The sequence below is a fragment of the Aotus nancymaae genome, unplaced genomic scaffold, assembly GCF_030222135.1.
Source record: "Aotus nancymaae isolate 86718 unplaced genomic scaffold, 86718_ANA_hifiasm-v0.15.2.pri h1tg000030l, whole genome shotgun sequence".
Classification (NCBI taxonomy): Eukaryota; Metazoa; Chordata; class Mammalia; order Primates; family Aotidae; genus Aotus; species Aotus nancymaae.
In genome coordinates this window covers 12,266,031-12,280,927 of record NW_026988443.1, presented here as the reverse complement: position 1 = coordinate 12,280,927, position 14,897 = coordinate 12,266,031, and the positions used below count along the sequence as shown (strand labels likewise).

General features: G+C 50.8%; 1 protein-coding gene across 9 annotated transcripts in view; it reads right to left on the bottom strand.

Annotated features, from left to right (window-relative positions):
* The window catches only part of NLRC5 (NLR family CARD domain containing 5), a 90,666-nt gene that overhangs the window by 15,898 nt on the left and 59,871 nt on the right, over window positions 1-14,897 (bottom strand). For 7 of the 9 annotated variants that reach the window (XM_064383090.1, XM_064383096.1, XM_064383095.1 and 4 more), the window contains 12 exons: window positions 13,791-13,880; window positions 13,537-13,599; window positions 13,114-13,200; window positions 10,495-10,578; window positions 9,583-9,672; window positions 9,146-9,211; window positions 7,647-7,730; window positions 7,478-7,561; window positions 3,220-3,306; window positions 1,620-1,700; window positions 800-883; window positions 442-534 (listed from right to left, as the gene is read on the bottom strand). In XM_064383090.1, the coding sequence (XP_064239160.1) occupies window positions 442-534; window positions 800-883; window positions 1,620-1,700; window positions 3,220-3,306; window positions 7,478-7,561; window positions 7,647-7,730; window positions 9,146-9,211; window positions 9,583-9,672; window positions 10,495-10,578; window positions 13,114-13,200; window positions 13,537-13,599; window positions 13,791-13,880 (993 nt within the window). Of the gene's footprint in view, window positions 1-441; window positions 535-799; window positions 884-1,619; window positions 1,701-3,219; window positions 3,307-7,477; window positions 7,562-7,646; window positions 7,731-9,145; window positions 9,212-9,509; window positions 9,673-10,494; window positions 10,579-13,113; window positions 13,201-13,536; window positions 13,600-13,790; window positions 13,881-14,897 lie in introns of those variants that run through there. The other 2 variants (XM_064383094.1, XM_064383099.1) reach the window with 2 other exon arrangements.

Here is a 14,897-nt window from a genome sequence, read left to right as displayed (position 1 = left end):
TTGTGTTTTTAGTAGAGATGGGGTTTCACCATGTTGCCCAGGGTGGTCCTGAATTCCTAAGCTCAGGCAATCTGCCTACCTCCACCTCCCGAAGTGCTAGGATTAAAGGTGTGAGCCACCACACCCAGCTCAAAGGGTACATTTGGGTAAATGGCACACAGCAGTTCCCAGTCTTTTGAAATTTTGTACTAGTTCACAGTTATTTTAAAAGAAAAGCAATGAAAGAGCATTAAAAAGGGAATAACTTTCTTGCCACGTGGCTCAATGTTCCTAAGGTCATGTTTACAACTGGGTACTGTTAAAAGTCATCTCCAGGGCCACCTGTGGCTTCTGCCCACAGGGTGAGGCACCAAGTCCTCTGAGCCCAGAGTTGGGAAAAACAGGAGGTGTTGGGCAGAGCAGAGCTGCAAAGGGGGCTGAGTGGATGTTTTGTCTGCATACCGAAACTTCTTCAGCTCAGAGAGGGACAGCAGGAGACTCCGCAGCACCAGGGAGCTGGCATCATCGTCCTCACAGAGGTTAACCTGAGACAAGCTGAAACGGCCCAAGGATATTCCAGAGGATTTCAGGCTGGACACACCTCAGGGGTCATCACATCCAGAAGGGGGTGCCAAGAGAGGAGACGGGGCCACCCAAGACCTCCCCTGAGCCACCCTGGGACTCTCCCTTCCCTCCACTGGCCAAGTGTGATTATCTCCTGCACAGAGAAGTGAGAATGCCAGGGTCACTCGTGGCCTGGAGTAGGCACCAGGGTCAACCAGAGAACTCAGGGCCCCACATGGAGTTTTCGGGTGCTGACCTGAGCTGCTGCAGCCTGGCACATGTCTCCATCAGCTGCCTCACGAGAAGGCTGTGGTGGGTCCCAAGGTCACAGTGAGCCAACCTGGACACAAACGGGGAGATGACAGTTTCTGAACATCTAGTCCAGTATGGGGGATTCAGTCTCCACCTGCAAGGAGCTTATGGTGTAGGGGTAAATAAATGCCGATCAAACGAAGTCCTGCACTTTGCTATTCACTTATGAGAAGCGCTAGGAAGCAGGAATCCAGATGGGGCAGCTGGTGTGGTGGTGCAGGTTGCTCACTGCACAAGGGCACCTAACCGAGGAGGTGAGGCGAGGCCGAGATCCTCCCACGCTCTATTTCCCAGCATGTACACATGCCGAGCTGCGTCCACTCAAAAGGGTGACATTTCAATTTCCAAAACTGTGCCATATGGATTAGAGGTGCTGTGGATAATGGAAGTGTTTGGCTAAGTCTTGGGGTCCAGGGGGCCTCCCTGAGGTGCTGGCATTTAAGCTGAGACCTGAGGGATGAGGAGGAGTTGGGCAGGTGAAGAAAGTAGGCGCAAAGAGGACCCTCGGGGCAGAGGGCACAACGTGTGCAAAGGTAAGCAAGGTGGCGTTCCGGGAGCTGAAAGCTTGCGGGGGTAACGAGCTGAGACTGGGGCTTGGGGTGGGGCTGGAGCACCTCACAAGTGGGTTGGTCAGACCTCTGTAGCTGTGTAAACACTTCAGACCTCTAAGGACTCTGGGTAGGGTGGTGAATACTGGTCAGAAGCAGCCCCGCCCCCTCCCCAACACCAGCCCCTGTCTTGGGGCCCCCGGTGCTGGGTCCCACCTGAGGGCCACAGCTTCTGGATTCTCTTCCTGGCGAGGAAATTCCAGCTGGACACGGAGCTGCTGCTGGGTCTCGGAGATGCTGAGGAGGGAGTGGTAGCCAACGTGAAGCTGGGCAGCCTTCCCTGGAGGGCCCAGCTGGCACCTGGGCTGCCTGGCTCCAACTCTGAGCTCTGGGACCCTTTGCCTGGGTCCCCTTCTCCCCTCCCATGGCCCAGCTTAGGATGGGAAAGTAGGCGCTTCCCTGAGTCACATACAATACCCAAAGTAGTGCCTTTTCAATAATTTTTTTTAAAGAGACAGAGTTTTGCTCTGTAACCCAGGCTGGAGTGCAGTGGCCGGCACCATCATCGCTCACTGCAGCCTTGAACTCTGGGCTTCAGTGATCCTCCTGCCTTGGCCTCCCAAAGTGCTGGGATTACAGGCGAGAGCCACCACGCCTGGCCCTATTCAACAACTTAAAGTTAATAAATTGATGAGGCTTTTCAGACCATGACAGAAAGCCATAAGAGGGATCCAAGGGCCATTCCAGAATTTTCTGGGGGAGGGGCTCAAGGACCACAGTGTGGTGGAAGGGTGGGGTAGGGGATGTGTCTGGAGACTGCATTTGCACTCTAAGCTCATCATCTTTACTTGAATGTTATGTTCACGGGGGTGCTTATGGGGAGAGAGCTGTAAGAGAGATGAAGTCCCCCGAGCATCCCCTTGCTCACTCCTGGAGGAGAGAAGGAAGAAGCAGGGCAGGCCGTGTGACTGGTGACAGCACAGCAGACATCTTTACGTGCTCCAGTTCTTGTAATCCTCCTAGCCTCATGAAGGGCTATAATTAGACTCTTTTTTTTTTTGAGATGGAGTTTTGCACTGTGTCGCCCAGGCTGGAGTGCAGTGGTGCAATCTTGGCTCACTGCAACCTGGGCCCCTCAGGTTTAAGCGATTCTCCTGCCTCAGCCTCCTGAGTAGCTGGGATTACAGGTGCTTGCCACCACACCCAGCTAATTTTTGTATTTTTAGTAGGGACGGGGTTTCGCCATCTTGGCCAGGCTGGCCTTGAACTCTTGACCTTATGATCCACCTGCCTCAGCCTCCCAAAGTGCTGGGATTACAGGTGTGAACCACTGTGCACAGCCTATAATTAGACTTTCTTATAAGAGCAGGAGATTGAGGCCAGAGAGATACAGTAATGGGCTCCAACCAGTAAGTGACTGAGTTGGGATCTGAAGATGGGGATACTAGAACCTTTGCTATTAGCCACTCTGTGTGTCATTGTGTTATTTCTGGTTGAAGAGCCATGATGTGTGTTACTGCATCTAGGAGCCACTTCCAAGCAACCTGCGTGGACTGCCAGCCACGTCTGCCTGGATCCACTAGCCCTTTGTCCTGAATCTGGTGATGTCTTGCGCTGACACTGTGGCTTGATTACTGCACTAGTCCTAACAAATGTGTAACCCCTCACATATACCCCCGGAGCTCCTGCTATTCTGGGGACACGGAGAATTAGCTGGGACACAGCTATTATCCCACAGGATAAGGGAAGGCCAAGGAAAAGTCCCGATGCTCATGAAAGATAAAGAATTCCAAGAGGGCCTCTTCTCTGGACTCACCTTATTCCAGTGACATTGCCTGAGGCCTGGGCGCAGACTTCTAACAGGGAGAGAACACCGGCTTGGTCCACCCATGGCTCCTGCACCCTGTCACAGAAGGGGACACAGATAAGGTCCCCCAGGGTGAGCAGCAGACAATCAGCACACATGAGGGGGTGGGGGAAAGTGTCAAGGGGGTCCTAGAGGCCTTTTTACCCCCTTATTTTAAAAACTATAAAATTATATAACTAGGCATCAGCCTAGAAAAGGAAATTAGCATCACCCTTATTCCAAAAACTATTATGACAATCCAAACAGAAAATATTATTTTTAATGATATTTTTGGTTTTTATCTTATTTATTTATTTTTGAGACAGAGTTTTGCTTTTGTTGTCCAGGCTGGAGTGCAATGGCACGATCTCAGCTACTACAACCTCCACCTCCTGGGTTCAAGCAATTCTCCTGCCTCAGCCTCCCAAGTAGCTGGGATTACAGGCATGTGCCACCATGCCCAGCTAATAACAGGGTTTCACCATATTGGCCAGGCTGGTCCCAAACTTCTGACCTCAAGTGATCCACCTGCCTCGGCCTCCCAGAGTGCTGTGATTACAGGTGTGAGCCGCTGCACTGGGCCACTGATATTTTTAGATTTAAGAAAAGATCCACAAAATGCTACATCACAAAGGCAGGGAAACCAAACTGTATGTAAAACATGGTCCCATTTTTTTTTTAAGACAGAGTCTGGCTTTGTCGCCAGGCTGGAGTGCAGTGGCGCCATCTTGGCTCACTGCAACCTCCACCTCCCGGGTTCAAGTGATTCTCCTGCCTCAGCCTCCTGCGCAGCTGGGATTACAGGTGCCCACCACTACACCAGCTAATTTTTGTATTTTTAGTTGAGACGGGTCTCACCGTGTTGGTCAGGATGGTCTTGAACTCCTGAGACTGCCTGCCTTGGCCTCCCAAGATACTGGGATTATAGACCCAATTTTGTATTTAAAAAAAAAGAAAATATCTGGAGAAAAAAGTATGGAAAGAAGGAGGGAGACAGAGGTATGTGGAAAACATAGGAAAATATATCAAATGTTTATGGTGGTTGCTTAGATGACAGAATTCTCATGAGTGATTTTTATTTTATTTCTTCTTTAATTTTCTGATCTTTCTACAATGCATGTGCATTAATTTGGAAGCAGGAAACAAGAGAATTCAAATATTACTGCTTTAAAGTTATATTGAAATTTTAAAGGACTATTTTCTTTATGTATTTCTGGATTTTCTGCACATTTCTACAATGAGTAAATATTTTTTATTTTTAGCTTGTAGACACAGGATTTTGCCATGTTGTCCAGGCTGGTCTTGAACTCCTGAGCTCAAACAATCTGCCTACCTCAGCTTCCCAAAGTGCTGGGATTACAGGCATGTGCCATCTCACCTGGCCAATATTATTTTTAGAATAAGAAAAGTTTTATTTAAAAATGTTATTTTGGGGCCGGCGCAGAGGCTTACGCCTGTAATCCCAGCACTTTGGGAGGCCAAGGCAGGTGGTGAGGATTTTGAGACCAGCCTGGCCAACATGGCGAAACCCCGTCTCTATGAAAAATACAAAAATCAGCCGGGCATGGTGGTGTGTGCCTGTAGTCCCAGCTACTTGGGAGGCTGAGGCAGGAGAATCACTTGAGCCTGGGAGGCAGAGGTTGCAGTGAGCCAAGACCATGCCATTGCACTCCAGCCTAGGCAACAGAGCAAGACTCCATCTGAAAAAAAAAAAAAAAAGTTATTTTGGGTGATCTAGCAATTGTGGATACATAACCAAAATAATTGAAAGCTGGGACTTTCTGGCTGGGTGTAGTGGCTCACACCTAGCACTTTGGGAGGCCAAAGTGGGTGGATCACTTGAGCTCAGGAGAGTGAGAACATCCTGAGTAAAACAGTGAGAACTTGTCTCTATTGTTTCTGAAATAAAATAATATTTAAAAAAGAAAGCAGGGACTGTCAATTGGACACTTGAATGGACAACCCAAGTGTCTACTGATGGATGAGTGGATACACAAAATTTGGTCTATCCATACAATGAAGTGTTATGCAGCCTTAAAAAGGAAGAAGTCAAGCACAGTGGCTCACGGCTGTAATCCCAGCACTTTGGGAGGCTGAGACGGGCGGATCACCTGAGGTTAGGAGTTCAAGACCAGCCTGGACAACACGGTGAAACCCCATCTCTACTAAAAACACACACAAAAAAATTAGCCAGGTGTGGTGGCAGGTGCCTGTAATCCCAGCTACTTGGGAGGCTGAGGCAGGAAAATTGCTTGATCCTGGAAGGTGGAGGTTGCAGTCAGCTGAGATGTCACCACTGCACCCCAGTCTGGGTGACAAGAGTGAGGCTTTGTCTCAAAAAAAAAAAAAAAAAAAGGCTGACACAGTGACACACACTACAACATGAATTAACCAGAGGACACTATGCCAAATGAAATGAGCCAGTCACAAAAAGACAAATACGGACAAATACAAATGAATCTACTCACATAAACTATTTAGAGCAGTCCAATTCATAGAGACAGAAAAGCAGAATGGTGGTTGTCAGGGGCTGGGGTCGAGGAGGAATTGGGTGTGGTTTCATTGGGACAGAGGTTAAGTTTTGCAAGATGAAAAGAGTTCTGAGATTGACCATACAAAAAAGTGGATGTACTTAACACTCCTACACTTAGAAATGATTAAGATGGTAAATTTTGTTATGTGTCTTTGTGTGTGTGTGTGTGTGTGTGTGTGTGTGTGTGTTTTATTTGTGAGACAGAGTTTCACTCTTGTTTCCCAGGCTGGAGTGCAATGGCGCAATCTCAGCTCACCAGGACCTCAGCCCCCTGGGGTTCAGGCGATTCTCCTGCCTCAGCTTCCAGAGTAGCTGGGATTACAGACATGTGCCACCATGCCTGGCTAAATTATGTGTATAATTATTACAATTTTTTACAGGTTATTTTGGGGAATGGACAGTCCTTAGGTGCCTTGTCACAGGCTGCGATGAGAAGTGCACAGCACTGTCTGTGACAGAAGTGTTTTGGGCACAAGTGTGGAGCTGAATGTCATGGAGCCTTTTGATCTGACTTCCAGTTTACAGGAAAGTCAGGGGTTAGAGGAACACGCACCATGACATCATCAGGAAGCCACCAGGGTCAGGAGAAGGACAGTCTGCAGTACCTGCAGTTGCTGATTTTCTCAACAGACACTGCCATGAAACAGAAAACTGTGGTGGGCGGGGCAGCGTGCCACAGGATAGAAGAGTCATAAGACCATTGCCAACCGGTGCAAATTCAAACCAGATGTGACTAGATCCTGGATCCCAAAGCCAGCTGTCCCATCTGGGGGACGAAGGTGACATTTTAGATTAGACTAGGTAGCACCCGACACTAAGGAATGGCTGAGTTTCTTAGCTGTCCTAATGGAACTGTGATTACGGAGAAAATGTCCTTTGTTTCTTTTTTCTGAGATGGAGTTTCACTCTTGTTGCCCAGGCTGGAGTGCAATGGCACGATCTCGGCTCACTGCAACCTCCACCTCCCGGGTTCAAGCGATTCTCCTACCTCATGCTGGGATTACAGGCACGTGCCACCACACTCAACTAATTTTTGTAGTTTTGGTAGAAATGGGGTTTCACCATGTTGTCCAGGCTGGTCTCAAACTCCTGACCTCAGGTGATATATGCACCTCAGCCTCCCAAAGTTCTGGGATTATAGGTGTGAGCCACTGATCCAGGCTGAAAATGTCCTTATTTTTTGGAAATTCATGGTAAAATATTTAGGAGTGATGTATTATAAGGTCTATCACTTACTTAAAACCATTTTAGCTGAAATAAAAATAAAAACATGAAGTAAATATGAAAAATTATGAACAACTGTCAAACGTAGATACTGGGAATAGGTTTAAAAAATTATTCTCTCTACTTTGGTATCTTCTTTTTCTGAGTGTTTTAAAATGATCATGGTGAACAGACAGACATGAACTTTGTTTCAGGTTATTTTTGTCTTCAGTTCGGGATCCTCTGGAACTTCCTTTTTTTTTTTTTCTTAAATCCCAAAGCACAGGCCTCCAGCCTTGGGAGGGTCAGTTTCTCTGTGTGCCTTGTGGAGTCTCTGGCATAGATGGACAGGGTTTGCTCAGGGTCCAGGTGACAGGGTTGTGGGTACAGGAAATGGCCAGGGCCATGATCCCGGGGGACTCTTACTCCAGTGCCCACCTCTGCTCCCATTCATACCATAGCCCCTCCCAGAGGCAGGGGGGAAGGAGGTACCTGAGGCTGAACAGCCCTGCTGGTCGCTGCACCAAGCTCAGGAGGGTGACCAGCTGCTCCTGGCCCAGGCAGCACTGGGTCAGCCTGGGGACAGAGGTCAGTCACTGGGTGGCTCTGGCAGGGTGTCCCCACCCCTCTGCTGTCCCCATGGGCTGGGTGGGTCACTCACATGAGCTCCGTTAGCTGCAAGGACTGGCTCAGGCCGGCAGCCAGCCTGGACACGTGCTCTGGACAGAAGCTGCACTCACTCAGCCTGAGGGCAGAAAGCCAGGGCAGAGCCTGGGTGAGGCCTGTAGGCACTGCCACCCAGCTTCATCCCAACCTCCCTGAGGGCCTATTGGGGGAGCCCCCAACGCCCAAGGGCAAAGGCCTGGATCAGGCTCTGAGAGTCCAAAGATGCAGCTCCTACCCTGGGAGCTTCCTGTCTCTTTGGATAAAAATCTCCCGCACCCCCTGTAAAAAAGTATCAGGAGTCTCACTTTAGGCCAGGCACTGTGCCAGTCTCTGGGTGCACATATACACATGGCACAGGGGGGTTGGTATGTAGGGTGTGTGTGTGGTGTGTATGTGGTGTGTGTGTGGTATACGTTGTGTGTGCTGTGTGGCATGTGTGCACAGTGTATATGTGGTATGTGGGGTTGGTGTGTAGGGTGTGTGTGTGGTGTGTGTATGGTATATGCTGTGTGTGCTGTGTGGCATGTGTGTTGTGTGTGGTATGTGTGGGGTGTGCACGGTGTATATGTGGTATGTGGGGTTGGTGTGTAGGGGGTGTGTGTGGTGTCGGGGGTGGGAAAGGACGTGGGGGAAGGTGGCAGTTGGATCAGACTGTGAGGGAGAAGACGCTAGGGATTTTGAACTTCACCTGGGGGGCAATGGGGAGCCACTGAAGGACATAGAGTAGAGAGGGGCACAGTCAGACGTGTGTTGTGAAGATCCCTCTGGGGGTAGTGGGGTGAGTGGAGGGGAGGATGCCTGACAAGAGGCAGGGGACCAGTTTGAAGGCCCTGTTCACAGCTGAAGTAAGACATGTAGAGGAAGTGGCCCAAGGCAGTGGCGGTGAGGCTCAGAGAGTTCAGGGCTACCAGGGGTAATGATAATAGTAACAATAATAACAGCTGACAGCACTCCTATCAGCCAGACCTTCTCTCAGCACTTGATATTTAACTCATTTAATCCTCACAATAACCCTAAGGGGTAGGTTGTGCTATTATCCCTATTTCACTTGTCCAGGGCCACACAGCTGGTAAGTGGCAGAGCAGGGATTTATTTTCAGGTGGCTTCAAAATCCTAACCATGACACTCAGAAGCATCAAGGCCTGTAGTCAGGACGTGGCTAAGAGGCACAAGTCCAATGCCAAGGCCCTGGCTGATCTGGAGGTGCCGAGGCATCGGGGGCAGATCTGGGAAACAGACCCAGGCAGGGAGCTTGAAGCTGCTGTCTAAAGGAGGAGAGGGCCCAGGGAAGAGGGGACCATGGAGGCTGCCTCTTCAGGATCAGCCGGTTTGGTGGTGTAGAGTTGTGGTTATAATGAAAGAGTGGTGGTGATGGCGGTGATACTGGTGGTGGTGATGGTAGTGATACTGGTGATGGTATCACTACCATCACCAGTATCGGATCAGCCTCTTCTCCCCTCTCCCTCCCCTGTCCCATCCCCCCGCAGGGATTACCTGAGCGTCTTCCCAGCCTGGTCCTCTTTGGAGAAGTGAATCTGGAAGCTCTGCTCAGAGCCCAGGCTGCAGAGAGAAGGGCCTGGGGAAGTGCAGTGCCCAGACGTGCCAGCCTCCTAGGCACCCAGGGCACCCATGGGACACAGAGAGGGAAGTGGGGCTGCACCCACACGGACAAGGGAGGGTAGAGGCCTCAGAACCAGAGGAGATCCCCAAACTCATTCTGTGAGCATGGTGATACCTGGCCTTCCCACCCCATGGCCTCTGTGGTCCCCATGGTACCCGGGCATCAAGGGATGGAAATTAGGATCCCGTGCTCAGGAAACCTGAGATTCAGAGAGAGGCAGAGGTTGCCCCAAGTCACCCAGATAGAGGGCCACAAAGTGTGGGTGCCTTGCTTCTCCCATCATCAGCCAGGGACACCAACATCCCCTTACTTCACCGAGGCCTCCCGGACACGTGGGCAGGAGGACAGGGTCTCTACCAGGCACAGGGCACTTTCCTGAGAGGCGTTGTTGTGACTCAGACTAGAAAAGAAATAGGGCTGAGGATGGGGGTGGAGGCGGGGCCTCCATGGAACCCTGCCCAGCCCCCTCCGTCTCTTCTCCAGCTGTCATTTCCAGGAACAGAGGCCTCCGTGTCTAAGCATCCATTCTCCAGATGGACACACTGAGGCCCAGAAGGACACCATCCCCACACAGGCAGAACTGGCACCAGACCCTGAATCTGTGAGCGCTTCGCTCGCCCTGTGGTCTGGGGCAGGGCGCTGACAAGGCCAGGCTGGCAGCTCTAGCCCCACCTAGGTCAAGGAATCCTGAGCACAAAGTTCAGTTGCTTAGCAACAAGTGGTGTCCTGGCTCTGGCTGTCCGTGCCCCAGGTCACTGGGGAGATGAAGCAAGTGTGTGGATGACTTCCTAAGGCCCCTCGCCAGCTGCAGGGACATCTCCAAATTTATGTCCCATAGATTGGGTCAGAGGAACTTCAGGGACAGGATGGACCAGGAGACAGGCAGCTGCAATCTCATATCAGCTGGTTGGGGATGGAATGTTGCTTCCCTGCCCCGGGGTCAGCTTGGCTGTATGAATGCGCTAAGGGGCAGCTCCATCCCACCATGAGTCATAGCCTTTCTTGGGTGTTTGGTGGAGGCTCTGCCCATGGTGGGTGTGAGGGACAGAGGAAGGGACCCAAGGCCAGGGGAGTGAAGGCAAGGGAAGAATCGCCCCTTGCCCTCCGTAGTCCTTGTCCTCTGGGGCTCTGGGGAAATGCCCTCAGAAGGAGCCCCCTCATGGTCTTGGCCCAGGGAAACCTTCCTCCTTGCTGTCTGTCCTTCAGGCTGCTTTCCACTTACTCAAGTGAACCGGAGATAGGCACCTGCGGCAGACATTCCAGAACGGATTTGATCCCACCATCACCCAGCAGGTTTACTGAGAGGCTGTAGGGGGTAAGGAGCAGTGGCGGTGATCAGAGGTGCCTCCTCAGCCTGAGATGCTCCTCAGTCACCAGGAGCTTGCATCCACTGTCACTGATACTGAATCCCATGCCAGGGTCACCAGAGCCACCACCATCACCACCACCACCAGTATCACCACCATCACCAGTATCACTACCATCACCACCACCAGTATCACCGCCATCACCACCACTCTTTCATTATAACCACAACTCTACACCACCAAGCCTGCCACCACCACCACCATTGCTTCTATCACCACTAGAATGACCACCAACTCCTACTTTCCCCACTACCATCCCCTCCCCAGCACCACAGTAAACCTGTCCTCATCATCCCCTTCCATATTGGGTGACCACTCCTAGCTCATGTGCCTCCAGCAGGCTTTCAGGGTTAAAGAAAAACCAATTCACCTTCACCACGCCCTTGGCCTGCATGATTTGGGATCCACAGTTTTTGAATGAGAAGAAATTCAGGAAAAAAAGAATGTTTGGAGGATGCATTGACCCCATAGAGTCCTTGTTTTAATCTGGGAATGCAATATCAATTTTGGAAACCTCACCTGATTAGTGTCTTAATTCCTTCCTTGCAGTATTCTGTTGTTTTATTTATTTATTTACTTTCATTTATTTATTTATGTTGAGACGGAGTCTTGCTCTTGTTGTGCAGGCTGGAGTGCAATGGCACAATCTCAGCTAACTGCAACCTCCACCTCCCGGGTTCGAGCAATTCTCCTGCCTCAGCCTCTCAAGTAGCTGGGATTACAGGCATGTGGCACCATGCCTGGCTAATTTTGTATTTTTAGTAGAGATGGAATTTCACCATGTTGATCAGACTGGTCTCGAACTCCTAACCTCAGGTGATCCACCTGCCTCGGCCTCCCAAAGTGCTGGGATTATAGGAGTGGGCCACCATGCCTAGCTACTTTTAGCTACGGTTTAGAAATAATATAACTACTGTGTCCTGGAACATCTGATTTTTCTCCTATGTCTTTGACTTTTTTTTTTTTTTAGATGGAGTTTCTCTCTGTCACCCAGTCTGGAGTGCAATGGTGCAATCTCAGCTCACCGCAAGCTCCACCTCCCGGGTTCAAGCAAATCTCTGCCTCAGCCTCCCAAATAGCTGGGATTATAGGCATGCACCACCACACCCGGCTAATTTTGTATTTTTAGTAGAGATGAGGTTTCTCCATGTTGGTCAGGCTGGTCTTGAACTCCCAACCTCAGGTGATCCTCCCGCCTCAGTCTTCCAAAGTGCTGGGATTACAGGTGTGAGCCACCGTACCCGGCCTGACATTTTTGATGTTTGTTAATTTCATCTTTTCCTGAGAAACGTCATTTAAAAATTGGTTTGTCTTATGAAGTCACTTAATAAAATAGTCTTTAAAACAGGAAAAATCTCCCTCTATAATGAAAAACAGAACACTCAAAGACATATTTCTTATTCATATCTCTTTAAAATACATCCCAAGGGCAGTGGCTCAGGTCTATAATCTCAGCCACTTGGGAGGCTGAGGCAGAAGGATCACGAGCTCAGAAGTTTGAGACCGACCTGGGCAACATGGCGAGACTTCTTACAAAAACTGAACTATTAGCAAGGCGTGTTGGTGTGTGCCTGAAGTCCCAGCTACTCCAGAGGCTGAGGTGGGAGGATCGATTGAGTCCGGGAGTTGGAGGCTGCAGTGAGCTATGATCACACCACTGTACTCCAGCCTGGGTAACCGAATGAGACCCCAGGTCTTAAAAAAAATCCATTATTTCATCAGTCACATTTTTCTTCTCGGCCACATCACAACAGAAATGTAAATTGTATGGCATTTTTGGTGGACAGCTCTCTCTATTTCCCACTGGTTCTACGCTGGATTCCTAATGCTTGTGATCAGGGACTCTGCATTTTACTAGCTGTGTGATCTTGGGCAAGTTCGCTGTTGCACTGAGACACACTCTGTGTCTCAGTTCCCTCATCTGTAAAATGGGAACAATACTAGTATCCAGGGATACCGGAAAGATAAAAAGAACAAGTCAAGCATTTAGAACAGTGGAGGAAGTGCTCAATAGGTGTTAGCTATTATTATTCCACCCATGCAGGGGCTGACTACTAGAGTACCCAAGACAGGCCACGTGGACACCACATCTCAATACAAGAGACTGCAAGACCCCATCCTGGCTGGCTCTGTGCCCCTCCTCAGGTGGAACCATTTGGTACTTTTAACCACCTGCTGGGCCAACAATGAATCCTTCATTTTAGCCCCCATCTGCCCGCAGAGCTTGCACACACTTGAGGCTGAGGGCTGCCCAAGTCAGGGGGGCACACCATGGAACTAGCTCCACCATGGCAGGAGTGGGGCGAGAGGGAGAAAATGGATTCAGGGTATGTGACCCGAAGTCCCAGGCATCCCTGACAGCTGGTCCTGAGAGGTGTAGGCGGGCACACATGGACACTGACACCCCCTCCAGTGCCCCTCAGGCATGCATCCATGCTCCTCTCCTTCCTTCTTCCCCTCCTCCCTCAACTTACTCCACCTGGCTGAGGTCCTCACACTTGCTCAGCAACCAGCACAGTGACTCCACGTGCTCCTGGCTGAGGCTGCAGCCCGTGAACCTGCTGGGCGGAGGTAGAGGGACAAGCAGGGAATGGGGCGTTTGGCCACTCAGACCACCTCTACCCTGGCTAGTCCCAGGCACAGCCTCTGAGCTCCAGGTGGGTCTCCACTCAAGCTTGGACCCTCTGGAAGTGTCCAGAGTCCCCTGCTCCGTCCCTTACAGTAGATCCCCCTGGACCTGTGTTTCTTCGTGCTGGGTGAAACAAGCCCCCCTGCGGTATTGCTCCAGGGGAATGTTTTGTGGTAGGCAGTCTGCATGCTGCTCTGACCACCCAGGAGGCAGATCTACTGGTCCCCAACATCAGCTAGCTGCCTGGGCACGGTCCAAGGGGGCTTACCCACAGCACACGCCTTCCTGCTCCTCGTTAGATCTGAAGTGTAGGGTTGCGTGGTGCAGAGACCTGGAGCAGACAGCACCTGGGTCAACCAGCTGCAGCCGCAGCCTCAGGATGCCCCCGCGGAGCCAGCACCCCTCCTCCAGAAGCGCAGCCTCTAGTTGGGTCCTACTGTCTTCATCCTATCCCCTCATACCCACCAGGCTCCAGGCGCAACCCTTCAGGACTAGTCCTGCCTGTCCCAGGGGAATGCCCACCTGAGATCCACCTTTTTAACCCGCGGGCACAGGCTGAAGATGTCGGCCAGCAGAAAGGGGCTTCTTGGGGACAGTCCCGTCTGGCTCAGCCTGAAAAGGAAAGGGGATAGATCCCAGCAAGATGAGTGGACAAGGAACCTGGCTGGGTTGGAGGGTAAGGAAAGGGAGGGTTGGGAGGGCTGGGAGCTCAGCAAGGCAACAGGGAAGCAGGCAGGGGCTCAAGAGACACAAATAGGGCTGAGGGTCAGGCAGATTTAGATTTGAGTCCCTGTTCTGCTTACTGGCTGTGTGACTTTGGACAAGTCACTTCACCTCTCTGAGCATGTTTCCTTATCTGGAAATCTCGAGGTATATGCGGGTGCACTGCCAGGCATGGGATCCATGTTTGCTGTTACTATTACTATTGTTTTTATCTGCAAGCACAGATTTCACAGACGAGTCCTTGCTCACAGAGAGTGGGAAGCTTCAGGCCCTTGGACAGAGTTTTTAAACCTTAGCGCTATTGAGATGTGGGGTCCGATAACTCCTTGTTGGGGGCTGCCCTGTGCCCTGTAGGATGTTTAGAAGTATCCCAGATCTCTATTCATTCGATGCCAGTAGCAGCACCCCCACCTCACAGTGCCTGGCTCACAGTAGGTGCATAAGCACTACAGGTTGAATAATACGAAGTTTAAACCCTGGCAAGGGGTCAGGCTGGCCACCCCACTCCAAAGACAGACGAGGAGTCAGGGTGAAGCCGTGTGATTTAGGCAAAGGGAAGTTCCTCTCTGGTCTGAGGTTTCTAACCTGTTCAATTTTAACCTGCATTTCTTTTTTTTTTTTTTTTGGAGACAGAGTCTTGCTCTGATGCCCAGGCTGAAGTGCAGTGGCATGATCTCAGCTCACTGCAAACTCTGCCTTTGGGGATCAAACAGTTCTCCTGTCTCAGCCTCCCAAGTAGCTGGGATTACGGGCGTCCACTACCATGGCTGGCTAATTTTTGTATTTTAAGTAGAGACAGGGTTTCACCGTATTGGTCAAGCTGGTCTCGAACTCCTGATGTCAGGTGATCTGCCCGCCTCAGGCTACCAAAGTGCTGGGATTACAGGTGTGAGCCACCGTGCCCAG